General features: G+C 37.2%; 1 protein-coding gene across 2 annotated transcripts; it reads right to left on the reverse strand.

Annotated features, from left to right (window-relative positions):
• Window positions 1-11,400: 11,400 nt before the first annotated feature.
• Window positions 11,401-20,205, reverse strand: MCTS1 (MCTS1 re-initiation and release factor). Of its 2 annotated transcripts, none has more exons than XM_057719386.1 (6): window positions 19,855-20,205; window positions 18,500-18,652; window positions 17,866-17,963; window positions 14,129-14,262; window positions 12,364-12,431; window positions 11,401-11,607 (listed from the first exon to the last, which is right to left on the reverse strand). In XM_057719386.1, exons 1-6 carry the CDS (start codon window positions 19,863-19,865, stop codon window positions 11,526-11,528), a joined length of 546 nt encoding a protein of 181 aa, XP_057575369.1. In that variant the 5' UTR covers window positions 19,866-20,205; the 3' UTR covers window positions 11,401-11,525. The 2 variants fall into 2 exon arrangements, with proteins under 2 accessions (XP_057575369.1, XP_057575368.1); XM_057719385.1 differs by lacking the exon at window positions 19,855-20,205 and adding an exon at window positions 19,231-19,431.
• Window positions 20,206-20,529: the final 324 nt, after the last annotated feature.

Here is a 20,529-nt window from a genome sequence, read left to right on the forward strand (position 1 = left end):
TATGTATCAGTTGAGATTTATTCACTCCTGCAGAGCAAATAAGTTCTGTGGAAGTCTCCTTTGAAGAACTCCTTTCGGTAGTCTGGCAGTTTCACTTACCTGAGTCTGTCCTGGTTTTTGTTTACCTGTTAAAATGTTGAGATTTTTTCCTATGTTCATGATTGCACCATATCCAACGATTTCTGGTGTGGAGGCCTTAACCTCACCATTCACCTTGGATTACTATGCCAGTTGCCTGATTTCAGTGGCTACCCAGCTTTGTGGATGGTGGATACAATAGCTTGTTTATAAATGTGTGAAATACTTGGAGCTGACTTGTCCTAAACTTGGGCCTGCACTTGCCATGGGGTGTGAGACCATGACATTTTACAGATCAATTTTTCTTATAACTGGCCTCATGATGTTAATGGTCTCCCACAGCTTTTGCAAGCCAGAAAATTTCCTAAAGAGGACCTCAGGCTTCAAATTATTGATCATCAGAGTAGTGTTTAATTTATAGATTTTCATCATTGGGGCTCTTGATTAAAATGAAACGTTATTAATTTTGAAAAATAATAAAACCCTTTTATCAAGCACCCTAATATGTGATCTCAGATGTAATTACTACAAACCAAATCATATTCAGTGTGAGTACAGCGATAAACAGTATCTCACTGAGTGTGACACCCAGTTTACAAATGTCACCTTGCCCCCAACACCAATATATTAAAATTTTTTCTACTGTATCACCTTCAGTTACATTAGTGTATCAAGGTATAGTTGTAATAAATATATCAGCGAATGCAGTCCATTGTTTGATTTCCTAGTGGGTACTAAGATAATTGCTTTTCAAACCAAACTGATACTCTTGATTGTATTTTTATACATGACTATTCCTTTATAAAATGTTAGTTGTCTTAAATAATATGCTGTCTCTTTGAACTTATTTGTACCTCGTCTTGTGGATAAAATTGGAATCAGTAACATAAAATTGTGCTACAGAGGTCATGGTTACAGATTTGATCATGCATTCAGTAGCAAAAGATAAAATACTATAAAGTATTCAAAGGGTAATGGGGGAAATGACTTATTTAGAAAGTATGAAATGATGAAATGATGGTGTGTATCTGGGGTCTCTAGCATAATAGAAAAGTCCACTTTTATTAGCGTGGAATCTGTACACTACACTACTCCTTGTATATATTGAGTATCTATGAGCCCAACACTAGACCTGGTATTTTGTGGAGAGCAAAAAGAGCCCAAACAAATGATTCATGCAGGGAGTCAAATAAACAATCATTTCGTGTAAGCTTTGTATGAGCAGTCCTTTTTGCCTTAGAAGTCCTCAATGTAAGTGCTATTTCTCTTAACCCACATAATTCCCATTTCTTTGGTAGTTTTCACTGATTCCATACAAGAATAGCCACACTGGTTTTGCCATTGCTTTGACAATTTAGTGAAACCCCTGGCAGGAAAAGTAGGGCCTAAAAATAAGACTCAGATTTTCTATGAATGGATGGATGGATGGGAATGAGGAAGAATGCTGTTATGTCACAGGCTTGCATTTGGAAAAAAGTAAGAAATGCTTCTGAGTGATGAGACACCCACAAAGGTACTCAAAGTGTTGAATAAATGGGGATATTCTAACAGTCAAAACACCAGGAGAAAAGGGGAAAAGTGGTCCTAACTTGATGGTAGACTTTTTTTTTTAATTTTTATTGTAGTATAGCTGATTTACAATGTTGTGTTAGTTTCTGCTGTACAGCAAAGTGAAACAGTTATACATATATCCACTCTTTTTTAGATTCTTTTCCCATATAGGTCATTACAGAGTATTGAGTAGAGTTCCCTGTGCTATATGGTAGGTCCTTATTAGTTATCTGTTTTATATATAGTATTGTGTATATGTCAATCCCAATCTCCCAATTTATCCCTTCCCCCGATGGAGGACTTTAAATACTGGCACCGAGAATCTTCTTTTCCATATTTACCACTCTACGGTATTCATCTCCAGAAGGAAGCTTTAGGGAATACTGCCTATTCTCCATCCTAGTGCCATCCAATAGAAATATAATGAGTCACATGTGTAGTTTAAAACTTTCTAGTAGCCACATTAAAAAAAAAGACAGGTGAAATTACTTTTCGTATTATACTTTAACCCAACATATCCAAAATACTGTCACTTCAACACGTAATCAACAGAAAAAAATGAGATCATTTACATTCTTTTTTTTTTTTATTAAGTCTTCGAAATCCAGTGTGTATTTTACTGTTATAGCACAGGTCTAACTAAGTCCAGAAGTGTGAGACAACACCGCACCCCGGAGCTGACGTGAATGGGAGAAAACCTGAAGTTTCTTCTAAGAGGCCTGTTTATCTTTCTGGTTGTCTTGAATGCTACGGAAATTGCAAGCTGACTTTTAGCAGGCCCCAAGCCATCTCCTTCCATGAGTTCCATCACTGGATGTTCCTTCTCAAAATTAAGTCATTAGATCTGGAATAAGATATAGATTAGACCCTTCAGCCTTTTCCCTTAGATTATAATTGAACCAAATTGCTGTCAATTTTAATACTCACTAATCCTTTTCCTGACTTATCTTTTGGATGTATTGATAGTCACAAAGCAGCTGGTAGTTCTGCCTTTGCACTTACACTCTATAGCCTCCTTATCTCCCCCACTTAGCCAACCCTCCCCCTTGAATCCTTTTCTTCAAAAATCCAGGAAAGGCTTCTAAATGGCATAACCTTTAAATGGTCACAAACCACCTGCTAAATGAAGTTGCTTCTACTCTATATTCAAATACATTTCAGGTTGAACTTTTTGCAGGATCTTAGTTCCCCCACCAGGGATCCAACCTGTGCCCCCCTGCAATGGAAGCACGGAGTCCTAACCACTGGACCGCCAGGGAATTCCCAGGTTGAACTTTCTTAAATCCAAAATGCTTACACAAGTAAACTTTAGAAAGATCTTAGTCATGCAAAAGCATACTTTTTCCTAATCCTGGATAAGTCAACTCTAAGAAAGCTGTCCAAAGCCTACAGGACAAAAAGGACTCTTCTCCCATCCTCCTCACCCTGCCCAATTTAATCCAGATGTTTAAGTGAACAGTGAATTTTGGCTTTAAAAAATGAATTCTCAATGGGGCAGCATTAGAACTGATGAGAACACTATTCAGACTAACAAGTACATACAAAATCAGACCACGAAAAACTAAAAATTTGTTAAAACATCGGTATTAAGAAACAGACATTTCACACCTCACAGGGAAACAAAACTAGAAGTGCTTTTAAAAGTTGTCTCAAATTTAAGCACATTCAAGGACTATTAATAGTATCAATCTAACATTCAGTTTCATCGCAAAATCATCTTATTGGTTTGCAAGTTTCTAAGCCTCAGGGTGTCATCATACATCAACATAAAAGGACAATCCCAGCATTTGGGGACAAAGCAGAAAGTGTTCCTTTTTGAAGTAGAAGTTAGTAAGAATAAAAATGGATTGCCCAACCTCCAAAACCTCCCCAGTATGGCCTTCCCTGAGGCAAAAAAGTAACTGAATTTGATTTGTGTTCAAGGCATATGTTTGGAGAAACAGGACATTCTCTAAGCTAGTGCTTAAATGATTTATTTCTTAAAACACAATATTTTGCTCACATGCTTGTGAAAGAAGAAATTATTTCACCATAGGAGATTAAAAGAAAGTTAATAGTTATCACTGACAATCAAGTATTGTGACAAAAATTTTTTTTAAAAAGTAACTTTGTATATTTTAAATTTAGGGATTCCCCCCCCCCATGATAGTGTTTTTTGGGTTCTTTGTAAATTATTTATTTATTTATTTATTTTATTGGCTGTGTTGGGTCTTTTTTGCTGTGCGCAGCCTTTCTTTACTTGTGGTGAGTGGGGGCTACTCTTTGTTGTGGTGCGTGGGCTCCTCATTGCCGTGGCTTCTCTTGTTGTGGAGCATGGGCTCTAGGTGAGTGGGCTTCAGTAGTTGCAACACACGGGCTCAATAGTTGTGGCTCACAGGCTCTAAAGCACAAGCTCAATAGTTGTTGCACACGGGCTTAGTTGCTCCGCGGCATGTGGGATCTTCCTGGAGCAGGGCTCAAACCCGTGTCCCCTGCACTGGCAGGCAGATTCTTAACCACTGTGCCACCTGGGAAGCCCTGATAGACTTTTTTTTTTATTATTCATTTATTGGCTGTGTTGGGTCTTCGTTGCTGCACACGGACTTTCTCTAGTTGCAGAGAGCAGGGGCTACTCTTCGTTGTGGTGCACGGGCTCCTCATTGCCATGGCTTCTCTTGTTGCGGAGCACAGGCTCTAGGCACGTGGGCTTCAGTAGTTGCAGCACACAGGTTCAATAGTTGTGGCTCACGGGCTCTAGAGTGCAGGCTCAATAGTTGTGGTACATGGGCTTAGTTGCTCTGTGGCATGTGGAATCTTCCTGGAGCAGGGATTAAACCCGTGTCCCCTGCATTGGCAGGTGGACTCTTAATCACTGCACCACCTAGGAAGTCCCCTGATAGAGTTTTGAGAACATTTACAACAAACTTGAAAGTAGTGAAATAAATGATTATGCCTTAGAAGTCCTCTATATTCACATATTGGCTAAAATTAAAGTATTTTAAAATTGGGGAATGGAACAAGAGTGATAAAAATTACGATGTGGAAATCATGATTTGTTTTACTTTTAAAATGGGATTTTAAAAGGTATAAGATAATCCATTTGATTAGAATTGGCCAATAGTAAAGCATGTCATTGTCTGTAACAACTAGGGTTTTAAGTAGAAATTATTTCACTAATTGATCTTTTATTTCTCAAAATGTTCAGGGATAAAATTTGGTGTTCTTTAATTGTTCATTCCAAGAGGCAAATATTAATAGTACTAATTAGTTTGGATGTTTTTATCTATTTTTCCTCCCCATGACCTGTTCTAATGAACATGATATTATTAGCAGAAATTCCAGTGAATCATCTCCCATATCTCTTTCCATATATAAATTATGTTCTCCAAGAGGAGAGCCTCCTAAACCAACCAACCAACCAACCAGCCTAATAGTCTCAACATACATTTTAAAACTGGTTCTCAATCCCATCCATTCAATCCTGTTCTGATGGAGTTGTAGTCCTTAACAAGTACTTAATTACCTTAAATACAATATTAAATAAATTAGTTATACTTCATTATATCCACTCATTCTATACCTGCTATTTAAAAATGTATAATAAAGTATATATACAATGTGTAAAAACAGAATACATGCACTTTCCTGGCGGTCCAGTGGTTAAGACTTTGCCTTCAATGGAGGGGGTGCAGATTCGATCTCTGGTTGGGGAACTAAGATCCCACGTGCCTCGCAGCCAAAAAAACCAAAACATAAAACAGAAGCTGGGACTTCCCTGGTGGCACAGTGGTAAAGAATCCGCCTGCCAATGCAGGAGACACGGGTTTGATCCCTGGTCTGGGAAGATCCCATATGCCAGGGAGCAACAAAGCCCATGTGCCACAACTACTGAGCCTGCGCTCTAGAGCCCACAAGCCACAACTAATGAGGCCCTCGTGACTACAGCCCATGCTCTGCAACAAGAGAAGCCACCAAAATAAGAAGCCTACACACTGCAACGAAGAGTAGCCCCTACTCACCGAAACTAGAGAAAGCCCACATGCAGCAACAAAGACCCAACACAGCCCTAAATTAATTAATTAATTAATTAATTAAATTAATTTATTTATTTAAAAAAACCAACACAATATTGTAACAAATTCAATAAAGACTTTAAAAATGGTCCATGTCCACAGGGAGGGTTGGGGGGACTCGAGGGAGGGTGGGGGGGGGAGTCGAAGGAGGGAGGGAATACGGGAATATGTGTATAAAAACAGATGATTGAACTTGGTGTACCCCCAAAAAAATAATAAATTAATAAAAAAAATGGTCCATGTCCATTTTTCACAGAACTAGAACAAGAAATCTTACGATTTGTATGGAAACGCAAAAGACCCCGAATAGCCAAAGCAATCTTGAGAAGGAAAGATGGAGTAGGTGGAATTAGGCTTCCTGACTTCAAACTATACTACAAGGCCACAGTGATCAAGACAGTATGGCACTGGCACAAAAATAGAAAGGAAGATCAATGGAACTAAATAGAGAACTCAGAGGTAAACCCAAGCACATATGGCCACCTTATCTTTAACAAAGGAGGCAAGAATATACAATGGAAAAAAGACAGCCTCTTCAGTAAGTGGTGCTGGGAAAATTGGACAGCAACATGTAAAAGAATGAAATTAGAACACTTCCTAACACCATACACAAAAATAAATTCAAAATTGATTAAAGACCTAAATGTAAGGTCAGACACTATCAAACTCCTAGAGGAAAACATAGGCAAAACACTCTATGATGTACATCAAAGCAAGATCCTTTTTGACCCACCTCCTAGAATCATGGAAATAAAGTCAAGAATAAACAAATGGGACCTCATGAAACTTAAAAGCTTTTGCACAGCGAAAGAAACCATAAACAAGACTAGAAGGCAACCCTCAGAGTGAGAAAAAATAGTTGCCTATGAAACAACGGACAAAGGATTAACCTCCAAAATATACAAGCAGCTCATGCAGCTTAATACCAAAAAAGCAAATAACCCAATCCACAAATGGGCGGAAGACCTAAATAGACATTTCTCCAAAGAAGACATACAGATGGCCAACAAACACATGAAAAGATGCTCAACATCACTAATCATCAGAGAAATGCAAGTCAAAGCCACAATAAGGTACCATCTCACACTGCTCAGAATGGCCATCCTCAAAACATCTAGAAACAATAAATGTTGGAGAGGATGTGGAGAAAAGGGAACTCTCCTGCACTGTTGGTGGGAATGTAAGTTGGTACAGCCACTATGGAAAACAGTTTGGAGGTTCCTTAAAAAACTACAAATAGAACTACCATATGATCCAGTAATCCCTCTACTGGGCATATACCCAGAGAAAACCATAATCCAAAAAGAAACATGTACCATAATGTTCATTGCAGCACTATTTATAATAGCCAGGACATGGAAGCAACCTAAATGCCCATCAACAGATGAATGGATAAAGAAGATGTGGCACATATATACAATGGAATATTACTCAGCCATAAAAAGGAATGAAATGGAGCTATATGTAATGAGGTGGATAGACCTAGAGTCTGTTATACAGAGTGAAGTAAGCCAGAAAAACAAATACTGTATGCTAACTCATATATACGGAATCTAAAAAAAAGTGGTACTGATGAACCCAGTGACAGGACAAGAATAAGGATGCAGATGCAGAGAATGGACTGGAGGACACGGGGTTGGTGGGGTGGGGGGTGAAGGGGAAGCTGGGATGAAGTGAGAGAGTAGCATAGACATATATACACTACCAACTGTAAAATAGATAGCTAGTGGGAAGTTGCTGTATAACAAAGGGAGATCAACTCGATGATGGGCGATGCCTTAGAGGGCCAGGACAGAGAGAGTGGGAGGGAGTGGCGGAAGGGAGGGGATATGGGGATATATGTATAAATACAGCTGATTCACTTTGGTGTACCTCAAAAGCTGGTACAAGAGTGTAAAGTAATTATATTCCAATAAAGAGCTTTAAAAAAAATGGTCCATGTCAAAAAAATCTTTAAAAAAAGAATTATATTTAGTGTAATTTTTATCACCTTAATATGATTAATGACATACTAAACATAAGTGTTCTGAAGGGCTTTCAAAATATATTTTACTGGCCTACTTCTTACAGGTTATTGAATAACTTGAGTTAAGTTTCTGATTGCTTGAGATCTCAGAAGTAATGGTTATATTGACATAGGATGCATACATACATTTTCTGTTTTTTCTCTCATTATAAATCAGTTTTAGTAGATACTTCTTTAGAAATTCAAATACTTTGAGTTTCCTGAAAAGTCTTGAGAGATATATTCTCAAAATTAAGGAACCTAGATAAACGAAGTTAAATATTTACCACATTTTGTTTGGTCATACTTTCATTTCATATTCCCATTAATACATAATTGCTACATTATTAATAATCTCATGAACAAGAAGAGTGAAATTATTATAATGAAATATCTCTATAAATGTAGTCATTTGCCATTCTTATAACTTCTGAAGTAGTATACCTAGAAATACTGTGTCCTTGGTTGTCGATTTGTATGTGCGGGGGGTGGGGGGGGGGAATCTTGGCTGAATATAATCATTATTTGACAAATGCCATATGACTTTATATTTGGAGACTATCAAATTCCTCAAGTTGGAAATGTTCACGGCTGTCCTTCAGGTAAATCCAGCTCCTTGTTTTGGGTCTAGAACATTAAAAAAAGGAAAAATGCAACTGCCAACAGAACACCACCAAACCACTATAATAGCCTGCTAGAAGAGGGTTTATCAGGCCTTTATATTACCGCACAATGGGACAACCATCTGAGTTGGTATATGTGCTGCCAAAGCGAGCACCAACCACCTGAATTGGAATGCTGAATTGTTGCAACTCCAAGACACCTGGATTTTTTTTACAATCTAAGCAGTATTTTTATATTTGGTTCATGTATAATTTCAAATTTGATGACTGAAATTGGAAACGTATTAGGAACTTCCTACTGGCTTTATAAATTGGCATTGGGCTGTCACCATTACCCAGACTTTTTAAACTGTAAATTTACTTACTAGACTAGAAGCTCCTTAAGGGCAAGGACCACTTCTATTATTCTTCTTTGTGCCACACACCTAGAACCTGGTGGATATTCAATAAATGTCCATTGAGCTGAACTGACCTGGGGTGAGGAAAAGTGTGTCAGATGCACAAAAATAACTAGATTGTAGGTTCGCTTGACACAAAATTAATTTTGAAACTAAAAATGAACTGAAGACACATTTCCTTCGAGAAAACAGGTTATCCCTGTAGTCCTACTCTCAGGAATGTGGGTAAACTAAGTTGCCTTTAAGCATAGTGCATAAAGAGGCTGATATATCTGCTAGTTTAACCTCTCTGAATTGGCTTCCCTGCATGGCTTAATGTTTAGAAACAGACTAGGCTCCTACCTGTGGAGTGACCCCCCTGATTAACTCCATGACCTAAGGCCTCAGCCCCAGGGGAAGCAGGAAACATACATATTTAGTTCACATCACCAAGGCAACAAAATCAATGTACCTGAACATAGCAGAAAAACAAGCACAGATGATGCTGAATATTTTAAAAGTGTTCCCTACACCCACCCTAACAGTGGTTAGAAACATGGATAAATTACTTCTGAAACCACACAATTAAAACCTCTCTAACATGTGTGTGTGCTTTATTTTTCACTGCTAACACTCCACAGGCAATTTTGGTCAGTTAACATTATCTTAGTACCAAAAATAAAGGTTCAAAGTTTGGTTTCGACATAAATGACTTCTTTCCTTTTTAAGCATATAAGGAGCTATAGACCTCAAATAGGCTGCCTCTCCCCCAAATGGGGAGACATATGAATTTGAAACTACTAAGTCAGCATAAAATGAGACTGTTGAAGAAACCTACCCTGAAAGATCATTTATAATTGTGCTACTGATGAGATTATTTACACTTTTATCCACCAGGAATAAATAATAAAGTATAAAAATACAGTAAGTTGTAGAATATAGCTGTCATAACAAAGAAAAATATTCTACATAGAACTTAAAAAGGATATAGGAAGAAAAATATCAGGGCACTTCTAAGGGCTAGGAAAGAAAGATTTTGGCAGACATAAGCATTCTAATTAATGATGAAGCACAAAAATTTCTCCAAGCGTTACTCCAGCCCAGATGAAATATTCCCCCAAATTATCAACCTTCCTTTACTCTTATCCATCTTCACCAAGAAACTTCCTGTTTACTAGTTGTTTACCCTAAGCTGACTTATCACTATAAATTAATACATTTACACATGGGACTCTCCAAGTGTTACAGGTTTTGTTACTGAAAAATAGTTTCTCAATCTAAGTCAGACCCTGGATCTATACCCTTCACCTATGTTATATCTTGGGAGGCCCAGCTGCCAAAAGCCAGCCAAACGGTGTCTCTCTTTTTACTATCCACCCTCATCATTCTCACCAACTTCTAACTTTAACACAGGTCACCACAATCTTGTAAACATCTGTATCTATCTGAAAAATAAAATCACGTCATATATTTGTAAACAACCAAATGAAGATGGCTGAGACATAGTATTGGGTTGGCCAAAATTCTTATGGAAAAACCCAAATAAACTTTTTAGCCAATGCAATATAACAGCCACAGTATTAGGAAGAAAGACTAGTTATTACTATATAAACTCATAACCGCAGTTTAATTCTCAAAACAGCTTACTGTTCTTACTGAAGTAGGTCCATGGTCTTCACATGCCACTTATGATAGGAGATACACATTCTTTAGGAAATACAGTGGGGACTCAAATTTGGAAGTTCTGGGCATCTGTGTAGTATGACTTCACCCAGCTTCAAGAGAGGGCATTAAATAAATTGAACCAGAATCTGATCAAGGCTATCTGTTTACAGGCTATACAGGGAGTATAAAAACAAGTTAAATTACTTTACCGTGATACAATCAACAAAATCCAGAATGTGGGAGGAAACTCTATATGACAAAACAACTAGATTTCTTAAATAATTAAAGGGAAAACGGAGGGGGAACTTATAGATTAAAACAGAAATAAATAACAACTAAATGCAATATATGGACCTTGTTGGATACCAATTTCAAGCAAACCAATGGTTAAAAAAATAAAATAAAAAGAGAAACAATTAAGTCCATTTGTCACATATTTGAACACAGTCTAGTTATTTGATCTTATTAGGAAATAGCTAAATTTTTTAGGTGTGATAATGATATTGTGGGTTTAAAAAAAACACATCTTTTAAAGACACATATTAAAGAAACTATGTATGAAATGACATATCTGAGATTTGCTTAAAAATAATCAGGGAGTGGGGTGGGAAGGAGTGAGATAGAGATGAAATAATACTGGCCATGAATTGAAGCTGAGATGGATAGAGAAAAGGCCCATTATACTATTCTATCCATACTTTTCTATATGCTCAGAATTTTCCATAATGATAAGTTTAAAAACATCAACAGCAAACAAACAAAAAACACACACAAAAGAGAAAGGGCACTTCTAGGTGCCTTGGGGTAATGGGATAAAAATCCCAGTCTAGCTTCCAGCCCCACTAAGTAGTCAGATTCTCTAGGGGGTCAGCCATATAGTAGCAAGTTCATTTACCAAGTCTTGCTCTTCATCTTACATCATTAGCCTAAGAAAGCACATTAAGTTGTCTGAGTTTCGTTACTTACCAGATACCTTTTAATGTCCAAGTTTGTAACCCAAATTTAACTTGAGTTTATGAAAATTAAAATAATTTTTGAAGCTAACAGAATTTTAGCATCTGTTGAATTTATTCAGCATAACCACAGAGGTATTGTCTTCATGCTGTTACACATAGACACAAACACAGATACAGCACAATATCCATTTTTAGCCCAAGTGCATTCCTTCTGAGGCTCATTTATATGTCTTCATATGCCACAGCCCATCATTTAAATAATGGATATTTTCAATGCCAATTCCTTTGTTGACTTTCTCACTGAAGAAGGAATAAAACATAAACATATTGTTAAGTATTTTTATAGGCTTACTCATGGTAAATATAATTCAGGGTGCATTGCTATTTTGCAATTATTGAGCCACATGTAGGGAATTTGTTTATATTACACTAACATTATCATCTACATTACTCTGCTGCAGTTCATGTCTTAAAGTGATTCTAGTGATCTAACTAGTGGGTCCATAGAAATAGAGTAATGATGTCACCAAACCAGGAGAACATCAAAGTGTTATAATTAACCCTGAAACAAAATTAATAAGAATAATTTGGTCATCAAATGAGTTCCAACGTCTTTAAGCATATTAACTATATTTTGGTAATATATCTTTAATATCTCCTTAATATTTTATACCACCAGGTTAAAATATAAGATAAATACTGTGTGGTGCTAAATTATGTCACTGTTTTCAAGAACTAGCAGCAAAATATCTTTCCCCACATCTAATTTAAATCATACTAAATAAAAAAAGTTCCTAAAATACCACACACATACATATAATAGAGCTGTGTTGGCACACAGGTTCTTCTCAAAGTGCTAAAGGAAGAATGCAATCCCAGAGACAAAATAGGTTTCAATGGCTTCCTAAGTGTTAGGAAAAATCAGAAATAAGGCTTCTGTGCTTAAATATTTATACGATGTGGTATGAATTAGAGCAAATTTCATCTGTAATTCTGATTCTCCCTGCATAGGTTACCTATATCACAAAAGCTAAGGGGGCCTAACAGGAGACTTACATATCTTCTGCAGACATCTTCATGACTCCAACACACAGAGCATGCTGTTTTCCTTCTGCCATGATTGCCTGAAAACACACAGCTAAGAAAACTATTTATCTATCAAAATGCCTTGGAGAGGGTGTCACATTACTACTTAAGCCACTGTGAACCCGGCTTGTATCTTCGCCTAGTCCATTAACTCCTTGAGGGCAGAGACCTAGCAAAATTTATGGGCACTTTGCAAATACTCAATAAATGCTAAATGAATGAATCTAATAATCATTCTCAGTTTTTAAGTCAAACGTTAATACTATAACCCAATGTCAACAAAAGGAGAAGAAAAAGTCATGCAAAAAAGGAGATAAAATTTCTTGCATATAAATATTAAAAATGGAAATAAGTATCAATTGTTCTAGTGCTTTAATCACTAAATGGTGGTTTTATATAAAGGACACATTAAAACAATAATTATATCCCCACTCTATCTTTAAGAGCCCAATGTACATTGCAATCTATCCAGAACAACCATAATGTTCTTGGTTATCATTTGAAGTGTCTAGAATGTTAAACACTGCAGTACCTATTTTAAAAACTAAACATTCAAGGGTACACAGCACCTCTCTATACTAGTTTTGCAACTTTCCAAAAGTCTGTAATTATTTCAAACTAAAAATTAGTTTAGAAGTAAAGGCTAGGTACTAGGAAATTTTTCCATTTAGGGGAAACTCCAGAACTATAAACTTTAAAAACTTAGAAAAATCATAAACATAAAAGGATAACCTGTTCTCATGGAATACTTTTCTCCATTGATTTTCATTCATTCATTCATTCAATGTTCCACAAATATATGAGCACCTATTATGTGACCAGTATCTATGTCAATACAAGCTGTTCCTAAGATATATCAATACAACTTATACTACCCCTTAGATATAACCGCCACAAGAGTGGACACCTCCTCAGCACAGGACACATTCTTAAACCCACTCCAATCGCCTTTCTGCTCCAGTGAGTTCCCCATTCCCACCAAATATGGTTCCTTTTCTCAGCCTGAAGCAAATGGTCACTTTATCTACGACAAAGGAGAATATGTCCTCCTGTCCAGCCTGGTTGACAAAAAACTAATCTAGAATATAGCTGAAACAGCACCGCAGAAATGGAAATAATGCAGAATTATTCAGCTACATCATGAGTTGAATAGATTAAGGACTATCTGGGACTTTAACGTTTCTCTTTGAGAAAACATGTTCTGAGACCCAAACAACCAACTTAAAAATGAACTTTAAAAGTTCATTGGGACTTTAAAATAAAATCACTGGGATTGCCAATAGTTCCCACTACTCACTTCTAACATTCATCTGGCACCTAAGTTCTTTTCCCTTTTGAGTGCTTTTACTCCAGGGTATCTGGGGTAATTCAAACATAAAAGTAGCAAGATGATGTCCAAATAAGTGATCCAATCATATCATATACAACCTCTCTATTAATAATTAAGAGTTTTCTACTGTGTCCTAAGTCTGATAACATTGGGCCCTAACTGAGCTGAAATGCAGCTGGGACTCTTATTACTTGTTCTCATTTAACTTCTAAGATGGGACATAATTTAATCTCAAGAAATAATGTTTTTTTTCCACATCTTCAAATGTAACCAGAAAGGCATGAGATAACAGTAACAGTAACCTCCAGAAAAGCACATCTAATGTTCTCTTGGATGATAGATCTTTCAGTAACAACAAGAATACAATGAACACATTTTTCAACAGTTAGAGCCTGGGAAGGATACAACAATAGTATCTACTGCAGCAGGGTAAAGCTTAGCTCCAGGAGAAGTTAAGCCCGGACACATGATATTTGCTCCACTGAGTACAAATTTGATGGCTCCTTTATCAACCTGCTGGTGTGGCAGGATAAAAGGATCTAGAAGAAAAGAAATACATTACATAAATTAATAAGACTAATGACTCAACAGAAAAAGGAAAAGGACACGAACAAATATTCCCCCAAATTACAGTACTCTGACAGATGCAAAATAAAACTGAGACACCCACCCTCCTTCACTTACCAAATTGGTATATACATTTTAAGAAAAGTAATTCCCAGTGCTAGCAAGAGTGTAGGAAAACTGGCATTCCCATACACTGCTAGAAGGCTTATAAATGGGTACAAGCTTTCTTTAGGACTACTTGGCAACATTTATCAACAGCCTAGAAAAGGTTCAAACTCTGACTCAGTAATTCTACTTCTAGGACTTTATCCTAAGAAAAAATGAGAGATGTACAATATATTTAGGTAGAAAGATATTCATTATAGCACTAATATTTATATTCAAAATAAGCTGGAATCAACCTAAATGTCCAACAATAAAGGAAGAGAGAAATTACTTAAAGTATGCCTATAATATCTATATAATAGAACCATGTTTTTAGAGAATGTGTAATACCCTAGGAAATATTCATAATATATGATAAGTGAAAAAAGAATAAAAACTGCCAAAAAGATCAGTGGTTGCTAGGGGTTAGAGGAGAGGGGGAGGTGGGAAGAATGAATAGGTGAGCACAGGGAATTCTTAGGGCAGTGAAATTATTCTTTAAGATACTATAACAGTGCTTACATAACATAAGCAATTGACAAAAACCACAGAATGTACAACACAAAGAATGAACAGCTAATGTAAACTATGGACTTCGGTTAATTGTAATAATGTATCAATATTTGTTCAATTGTAACAAATGAAGCACACCAAAGCAGGATATTAATAAGAAAAGAAGGGTGAGAAGAAAGTATATGGGAACTTTCTGTACTTACTGTTCCTTTTTTCTGTAAATCTAAAACTGCTCTACAAAGTAAGCCAGAGAGAAAAACAAATACCGTATGCTAACACATATATATGGAATCTAAAAAAATCGTACTGATGAACCCAGTGACAGGGCAAGAATAAAGATGCAGATTAGAGAACAGACTTAAGGCCCGGGGAGGGGGGGCAAAGGGGAAGCTAGGACTAAGTGAGAGAGTAGCATTGACATATATACACTACCAAATGTAAAATAGATAGCTAGTGGGAAGCTGTGGCATAACACTGGGAGATCAACTCAATGATGGGTGATGACTTAGAGGTCTGGGATAGGGAGGGCGGGACGGAGTCACGGGAGGGAAAGGATATGGGGATATATGTATAAACACAGCTGATTCACTTTGCTATACAACAAAAACTGGCACAACAGTGTAAAGCAATTATCTTCCAATAAAGAGCTTAAAAAAATAAAGTCTATTAATTAAAAAACAAAAACTGTATAACAGAGAGCCCAATTTAAAAAGGAGGGCCTCCCTGGTGGCGTAGTGGTTGGGAATCTGCCTGCCAATGCAGGGGACATGGGTTCAAGCCCTGGGCCGGGAGGCTCCCACATGCTGTGGAGCAACTAGGCCGATGCACCACAACTACTGAGCCTGCGCTCTAGAGCCCATGTAGGCTAGTGAGCCTACGTGCCACAACTACTGAAAAGCCCACGTGCCTAGAGGCCCTGCTCCGCAACAGGAGAGGCCACCGCAGTGAGAAGCCGGTGCACCACAACAAAGAGTGGCCCCCACTCGCCACAACTAGAGAAAGCCCATGCATAGCAACGAAGACCCAACACAACCAAAAAAAATTTTTTTTAATAAATACATAAATAATAAATCTTAAAAAAAAAGGAAAAAAATATGCCTGTACACATAACACACAGACACACAAACACACAACATAGTTAACTGTGTAATAATGGGATGGAAGTACACTGATATACTAACCATGGCTACCTCTGGGTGATGGGAATACAAGTGATTTTACTTCTGTATTTTCCAAATCTCTAGAATGAACACGTATTCTTTTTGTAATCTTAAAAAATTTATTTATGTGTGTGTATGTGTGTCTGCTAATAATTCATAACCTAACAACTAAAGGATCCCTGAAGGATTTAAAACAATAACTATGGGAAAAACTTTTTAGGCCTCACAGGGCTCTCTAGGAATAATAATAATCGGTAAAATGTATGCACTTTAATATCTTAGCACTAGCCCTCCTACTAGTCAGAAAACAAATAAGTCTTTTTCCTACCAAGACTAGAAATCAATTTAAACATGGCTCCAAATTAAACATCTTACTGAAAAAAGGGAACCTGAATGAATGAATGCGTTTACTACTCAGAAGCCATAATTGGTTTTCTAGATCTCCATCCTCATTAATATCTGCCCTTTAATAATAATGATAATGATGATGATGATCCTGATCATGGAGGGATGGGGATGATGACAAGTAGTAGTAGTGGATGGACATTTACTGAACAATTACTACATCATAATAATGGCTATTCTATATGGAGCACTTACTATGTTCCAGGCATTGTGTTAGGTGCATTACAAGTGTGTTAGTATCTATCATTTAATCCTCACAACCCTGGGGGATGTAACATACAATTGTGTCCAATTTTAAAGATAAGGAAACAAAGCTTAAACAGGTTAAATGAGTGGACAAAAGTGACATACACTGGGAATTTAGCCCAGATCTGCCTAACTCCAAGTTCACACTTTTAACTACTGTATCATCCTGCTTCCTGCACGAGAATAACTCTAAGATGTTCTAAAACTTTGGTTCCCAGAAAAACATTATTAAATAGGAACATCTTTTTCTTCCAACTTATTATGAAAATAATTAAGATATAGAAAAACTGGAAGAACAGTTCGATGAACACCTGGACACCATCCACTTAGTTTCAACAATTGTTCATTAGCACTTTGCTATATTTGCTTTATCTCTTTCTATTAATACACACACATTGTTTTCCTCTACCATTTGACATTTCAAACATAATGTTTCACCATAAATAAGCACACATGCCAGATACATACTGGCTTGAAAAACAAACTTTACTTCGCAGCTGAAAAACTCTTGTATACTAGGATAGCATCTTCCTTTGGGTTTTCTTTTGCAATGTAATCAACCTAACAACATGCAAATGTGGGTACATAATAAACATTATTTTGTTTCTTAACACCTGACCTTAACACTCAACTAACAATAACTGGGACTTCATGCTTTCCCTTATACAGAACTATCTTTATGAGGCAAATCTAGATACAAATGTAAAAGAAAATGCTCACAGCTCTTATTACAATTTGTGAATGTATATTTGTGTAATTATCTAATTGTTGTCCATTCTCCCAACTACACTGTTGCCTCCTAGGGACAGGGACCATGTCTGTCTTTGGTTCCTATCACATTCTCAGCATCTAGCTCAGTGCCCAGCACAGAGTAAGTTCAAAAAGTATTTTTTGCATGAATGAATGAATGCTCTTTCTTGGGCTTTCTGGAATACATAATGAGAGAATTTGCATTTTTCAGATTTACCACAAGATGGGGAGGGGGGAATCTTTTTAGTTTTATATTCCCATATAGCCTATTACTAATAAGTTAACTACCAGAAGTCACTTTCAACTCCTTTTGTGTCTTTCCATATCCCCAAGTACATATTTTCTAATAAGACTCACATTTGTGAAGTAATCTCAGGGTTGGATAAAAAGGCCCTTCTCTTTGTCTAAAAAACAGTAACTCTCCATTTACTGTAAGGATTTCTATATGTTCATGGCTGTAAGACAAATGTCACAAAGTACCAAGTTAGATATTTTCTTTCAAAAATGAATATGCCAAACATCATTTAAATAATGTATAATATGAAGCATGCATATACAGAGATACAGTGAGCTTTTTTTTTTTAATTTTCAATAAAGATCTAGGCCAAAAAAACCCATGAAACATTGTTTAAATTCATACCAGTCAAGTAGAGAAAAAGAGGAAAATATGGCCTGCTACAATTTTATTTCACATTTTATTATTTTAATTTCCTTGTTAGATAATTAATAAAACAAATCTCTAAAGCACAAACTGAAATAAATCCAACTCTGAATAAAAACATTTAACTCTAATAAAACAATCAGTACACAAAGTCACATTTTTCACAAACATAGACAAACACTTGAAAATACAAATATTGATAAGTTTTAATTACTCATTTAGAGTAGATAAATAGTTAATGTGAAGATAATTACATTTATTATGAGTGCAATCTAATCATACAACATTCAGCTTCTCTGAGCTTTACATAGAAAAAAAATAAAGACTTACCATCGCACTATTTTGACAGGATCCTTCTTAGGCATGATTTGATTAAGCCATGGTTCAATACCTGGAAATTGTTCTATCAATTGGTTCTTAATACCCTTTATAACCGAGGTTTTCAACTGGATGCAGTTGGACACATTTTCTTTTTCATCAAATCTGCCAAATGATTTTTGCAAGGAAAAAAAAGGCATTTCTAAGAAGACATAACAGAATAGCTAAAGGCATTGTTTTAGTCATCTATTTCCAAGCAAATATTTAGATGTCTAAAATAATTATAAAATAAATTGTTTTTTAAAATACCATTTCCCTTTAATTCTGTCCAGCACGAAACCAACGTCTTAATACAGTATTAAAATAAACTCTCATACAGACACAGTTAACTGGGGGGGGGGGGGGGGGGCGGGGAGCGGTGAGGGGGAAGGATATGAGGCATATTTCACATTATAATCTGTAATCAGCTACACAAATGCCTTTCCTGGAAAATCTTACTCAATTCTACCCAGGAAGAAACAGATTCCCACCTGTAATAAAACCTGTGTGAAAAAACAAAAGCATAACAAAACAAAAAGAAAATACCCTCAAGCGCTGAGATACAAAAGACCAACCCAAATATACCACAGAAAATCTGCCCCTCCTAGGCTACATAATCTGCTGACATGTTTTTTAAGTGATGATGACGACGGTATTTAACATCCCTATTTATTTTTGCTCAAAATCTCATGCACAAAACCCACCTTCCTTTACCCATGTTCCCCCTTTGATTTTTGCGTCTACCAAATCTGGAAGGCAAACCCACTAGGTAGGTTCCAAAGAATTTTTGTCCTCCTCACACTGAATAGCCTATGGGGCAATCACGCTATTTTCAAGCCAAGGTTAATCTGGCAGCTAGGCAATAGGTATGACAGTCCGCTAGCTTCCTGTCACCCAGACTCCCTCACTCCCATGACCCAGGAAGTCAAGCCTTCCCTTATTCAGTTCATAACTATTAACCACATGGCAGTGAGTGCAGGGCTCTTCTCTCTGCTAAAGAGGATATGTCCCTAAATCACCGTGCAAGGATGTTATTGGTAGAACCCTAGGAATGGAGATAGGATTGGGAAAAGGGGCAAAAGAGAAAGCGGGGTAAGGAGAAAGAAAATGAGGGTGGGCACACCCAAACCCGACTGAGGATCAGGGACGAAAAGCTTAAAGAAGTGTTGCAAGTTGCGAGTTGAGACCACAGTACTACAGAAAACCTTAGGGAGTAAGGATGGTAGGGACGGGGTAGAGAGAAAGAGAATCTTTACTCTCGCCCTCTTCCCCACCCCCACCCCCACCCCCTTTGTGAGCAGCCGATGGAGGCCACAGCATGTCCTTACTTCTTGAACATGGTCCAAGGTGAAGGGGGCGACGATAGGGAAGGGCCCGGAATGGGGAAAAAATTGAATTAGCAAGGGTCCGGCAGATGCCCTTACTCGAGGAAGGCCTGCACTGACAGTCGGAGCTGTTGTCGTTATCCGGAAAGGGAAACAGCCAGCAGCACTTTACGGTTCTCAGAGAAATTTGACTACTTCCGCTCCTCTAAACACGTCGGCTCTTTTGCCTGCACTTTTTAGGTTACCGATCCCTATCCAGAGCGGGTAACCGAAAGGGCGGGACTCTAGAAGGAAGAAGCGATAGAGCAATCGTTCCAATAGCAGTAAGAGAAGAATGGAGGGGGCGGGGCAATCAAGCAAGGCACTATTTAAGGCCGTTGCGTCACTATGGGTTCCTCAAAGGGTCAAACTTCTTTCGTGTTTCATTGCTATCTACTGTTATTTTTAAGTGAGAGTGGTTTTTGTTCCCTGAGACAACCGAATGGATTGGTGCTTACCGACCAGCTTGAATTCAAGCAAGCCTCTTGACATCATGTTAATGTACTGGTGGGCTTGCCAAATTTAGCAAATAAAAATATAGGATGCCCTGTACAGGACGTTTGGAATTCAAATAAGCAATGAATACTTTTTTTAGTATAACTATACCTCGTCCAATATTTGGGACATACTTATACTTAA

The sequence above is a fragment of the Hippopotamus amphibius genome, chromosome X (genome assembly GCF_030028045.1).
Source record: "Hippopotamus amphibius kiboko isolate mHipAmp2 chromosome X, mHipAmp2.hap2, whole genome shotgun sequence".
In the NCBI taxonomy this organism is placed as follows: domain Eukaryota; kingdom Metazoa; phylum Chordata; class Mammalia; order Artiodactyla; family Hippopotamidae; genus Hippopotamus; species Hippopotamus amphibius.

Bases quoted from the DNA above. Each gene is read 5' to 3' on its own strand.
- MCTS1 (XM_057719385.1), bottom strand. The intron at 17,964-18,499 runs GTAAGTCTTTAT...TTTGTCTTACAG, and splicing joins CCTGTCAAAATAGTGCGATG to CCATGAACATATAGAAATCC. The intron at 12,432-14,128 runs GTATCCTTCCCA...GTGTGTTTTCAG, and splicing joins CTGCAGTAGATACTATTGTT to GCAATCATGGCAGAAGGAAA.